General features: G+C 45.2%; 1 protein-coding gene across 1 annotated transcript in view; it reads left to right on the top strand.

Annotated features, from left to right (window-relative positions):
- LOC112241785 overlaps window positions 1-5,000 on the top strand; it is a gene marked incomplete at its 3' end in the record, with an annotated part of 45,063 nt that overhangs the window by 33,680 nt on the left and 6,383 nt on the right. Inside the window, 2 exon segments of the mRNA XM_042312946.1 lie at window positions 123-272; window positions 3,355-3,404. Of these exon segments, the coding sequence (XP_042168880.1) occupies window positions 123-272; window positions 3,355-3,404 (200 nt within the window).

The raw sequence follows: 5,000 nt of genomic DNA, 5'->3' as shown, positions 1-5,000 counted from the left end.
TGACTGATTGATTAATGTGGTGTCTATTCTCCCCATACAGTTGACTGATTGATTAATGTGGTGTCTATTCTCCCCATACAGTTGACTGATTGATTAATGTGGTGTCTATTCTCCCCATACAGTTGATCACAGTGAACCCTAACCCAGACAGTATTCTCCAGAACGTCCCAGACAGCATGTCTACTGAGATCCCCAGGTCCCTGCTGCAGGGCTTCTCTCAGAGCAGTGTGGTGGTGGAGAAACTGAACCAGAAGACGTGGAGACACGAACAGGTGATGGGGAGCACACACACACACACACACACACACACAGAAAACACACACACCCAGAAAACACACACACACACACAGAAAAAACACGCACACACCCAGTAAACACACACACACACTGTGAACACACACGCAGTGAACACACACACACAGTGAACACACACACAGTGAACACACACACAATATGAACACACACAGTGAAAACACACAGTGAAAACACGCAGTGAACACACTCAGTGAACACACACAGTAAACACACACAGTAAACACACACAGTGAACACACACACAGTCAACACACACAGTGAACACACACACAATGAACACACACACAGTGAACACACACACACAGTGAACACACACACACAGTGAACACACACACACACACACAGTGAACACACACACACACACACACAGTGAACACACACACACAGTGAACACACACACACAGTGAACACACACACAGTGAACACACACACAGTGAACACACACACACACACAGTGAACACACACAGTGAACACACACACAGTGAACACACACACAGTGAACACACACACACACACACAGTGAACACACACACACAGTGAACACACACACAGTGAACACACACACAGTGAACACACACACAGTGAACACACACACAGTGAACACACACACACAGTGAACACACACACACAGTGAACACACACACACAGTGAACACAGTGAACACACACACAGTGAACACACACACAATGAACACACACACAGTGAACACACACAGTGAACACACACAGTGAACACACACACACAGTGAACACACACACACAGTGAACACACACACAGTGAACACACACAGTGAACACACACACACACAGTGAACACACACACAGTGAACACACACAGTGAACACACACACACAGTGAACACACACACAGTGAACACACACAGTGAACACACACACACAGTGAACACACACACAGTGAACACACACACAGTGAACACACACACACAGTGAACACACACACACAGTGAACACACACACAGTGAACACACACAGTGAACACACACACACAGTGAACACACACACAGTGAACACACACAGTGAACACACACACACAGTGAACACACACACACAGTGAACACACACACAGTGAACACACACACAGTGAACACACACAGTGAACACACACACACAGTGAACACACACACACAGTGAACACACACACAGTGAACACACACACAGTGAACACACACACACAGTGAACACACACACAGTGAACACACACACAGTGAACACACACACACAGTGAACACACACACAGTGAACACACACAGTGAACACACACAGTGAACACACACACAATATGAACACACACACAGTGAACACACACACAGTGAACACACACACAGTGAACACACACACAGTGAACACACACACACAGTGAACACACACACACAGTGAACACACACACAGTGAACACACACACACACACACAGTGAACACACACACAGTGAACACACACACAGTGAACACACACACAGTGAACACACACACACACACAGTGAACACACACACACAGTGAACACACACACAGTGAACACACACAGTGAACACACACACAGTGAACAACACACAATATGAACACACACACAGTGAACACACACACACACACAGTGAACACACACACACAGTGAACACACACACAGTGAACACACACAGTGAACAGTGAACACACACAGTGAACACACACACACACAGTGACACACACACACAGTGAACACACACACAGTGAACACACACACACAGTGAACACACACACAGTGAACACACACACAGTGAACACACACAGTGAACACACACACAGTGAACACACACACAGTGAACACACACACAGTGAACACACACACACACACACAGTGAACACACACACAGTGAACACACACACACAGTGAACACACACACAGTGAACACACACAGTGAACACACACACAGTGAACACACACACAATATGAACACACACACAGTGAACACACACACACACACACAGTGAACACACACACAGTGAACACACACACACAACACACACACAGTGAACACACACACAATATGAACACACACACAGTGAACACACACAGTGAACACACACACAGTGAACACACACACACAGTGAACACACACACAGTGAACACACACACACACACACACAGTGAACACACACACACAGTGAACACACACACAGTGAACACACACACACAGTGAACACACACAGTGAACACACACACGTGAACACACACACAGTGAACACACACACACACACACACACAGTGAACACACACACACAGTGAACACACACACAGTGAACACACACACAGTGAACACACACAGTGAACACACACACAGTGAACACACACAGTGAACACACACACACAGTGAACACACACACACACAGTGAACACACACACACAGTGAACACACACACACAGTGAACACACACACAGTGACACAGTGAACACACACACAGTGAACACACACACAGTGAACACAACACACACACAGTGAACACACACACAGTGAAACACACACACACAGTGAACACACACAGTGAACACACACACACAGTGAACACACACACACAGTGAACACACACACAGTGAACACACACACACACAGTGAACACACACACACAGTGAACACACACAGTGAACACACACACACAGTGAACACACACACAGTGAACACACACACACAGTGAACACACACACACAGTGAACACACACACAGTGAACACACACACAGTGAACACACACACACAGTGAACACACACACAGTGAACACACAACACACACACCCACACAGTGAACACACACACACAGTGAACACACACACAGTGAACACACAGTGAACACACACACAGTGAAACACACACACACAGTGAAAACACACACTCAGTGAACACATACACCCAGAGAACACACACACACACACAGTGAACACACACACAGTGAACACACACAGTGAACACACACACAGTGAACACACACACACAGTGAAAACACACACACAGTGAATTTAAGAAACTATAATACTGTTCTTTTATTTTCAGGCTGTGTTGTTCTTTGACACAGTGGCTCTAGGAATTGACAACTCCGACAAGTGAGTCTGGGAACATCTGCACATTGTGATGTACAGTATATATATATATATATATACACAGATATATATATATATATATACACACACAGATATATATATATATACACACAGATATATATATATATGTACATATATATATACACAGAGCATTCGGAAAGTATTTACGTAAGTATTCAGACCCTTTACTCAGTACTTTGTTGAAGCACCTTTGACATCGATGACAGCTTCGAGTCTTCTTGGGTATGTCGCTACAAGCTTGGCACACCTGTATTTGGGGAGTTTCTCCCATTCTTCTCTGGAGATCCTCTCAAGTTCTGTCAGGTTGGATGGGGAGTGTTGCTGCACAGCTATTTCAGGGCTCTCCAGAGATGCTAGATCAGGTTCAAGTCCGGTCTCTGGCTGGGCCACTCAAGGACATTCAGAGACTTGTCCCAAAGCCACTCCTGCGTTGTTTTTTGTTTTGGCTGTGTGCTTAGGGTCGTTGTCCTATTGGAAGGCGAACCCTCGCCCCAGTCTTGGGGTTCTGAGCACTCTGGAGCAGGTTTTCATCAAAGATCTCTCTGTACTTTGCTCCGTTCGTCTTTCCCTCGATCCTGACTAGTCTCCCAGTCCCTGTCACTGAAAAACATCCCCACAGCATTATGCTGCCACCACCATGAATCACCGTAGGGATGGTACCAGGTTTCCTCCAGATGTGACGCTTGGCATTTAGGCCAAAGAGTTCAATCTCGGTTTTATCAGACCAGAGAATCTTGTTTCTCATAGGTCTGAGAGTCCTTTAGGTACCTTTTGGCAAACTCCAAGCGGGCTGTCTTGTGCCTTTTACTGAGGAGTGGGTTCCGTCTGGCCACTCTGCCATAAAGTCCTGATTGGCGGAGTGCTACAGAGATGGTTGTCCTTCTGGAAGGTTCTCCCATCTCCACAGAGGAACTCTGGAGCTCTGTCAGAGTGACCATCGGGTTCTTGGTCACCTCCCTGACCAAGGCCCTTCTCCCCCGATTGCTCAGTTTGGCCGGGTGGCCAGCTCTTGGAAGAGTCTTGGTGGTTCAAAACTTGATGGAGGCCACTGGGTTCTTGGGGACCCACAATGCTACAGAAACGTTTTGGTACCTTACCCCAGATCTATGCTTCGACACAATCCTGTCTCAGAGCTCTACGGACAATTCCTTCGACCTCATGGCTTGGTTTTTGCTCTGACATGCACTGTCAACTGGGACCTCATACAGACAGGTGTGTGCCTTTCCAAATCATGTCCAATCAATTACATTTACCACAGGTGGACTCCAATCAAATTGTAGAAACATGTCAAAGATGATCAATGGAAACAGGTTGCACCTGAGCTCATTTTGAACTCTCATAGCAAAGGGTCTGAATACTTATGTAAATACAGTATTTATATTTTTTGCAAATATTTCTTTAAAATCCTGCTTTTGTCATTATACATTTGAAAAATTTGGTTATTTAATCAATTTTAGAACAAGGCTGTAACGTAACAAAATGTCGAAAAAGTGAAAGGGTCTGAATACTTATGTAAATAAGGTATTATATTTTTTGTTTGTAATACATTTGCAAAAATGTCTAAAAAACAGTTTTCGC

Source organism: Oncorhynchus tshawytscha, unplaced genomic scaffold (assembly GCF_018296145.1).
Source record: "Oncorhynchus tshawytscha isolate Ot180627B unplaced genomic scaffold, Otsh_v2.0 Un_contig_1694_pilon_pilon, whole genome shotgun sequence".
NCBI classification, from domain to species: domain Eukaryota; kingdom Metazoa; phylum Chordata; class Actinopteri; order Salmoniformes; family Salmonidae; genus Oncorhynchus; species Oncorhynchus tshawytscha.
Note: the sequence above shows the minus strand (reverse complement) of the source record. Positions and strands in the feature narration are given on the sequence as shown.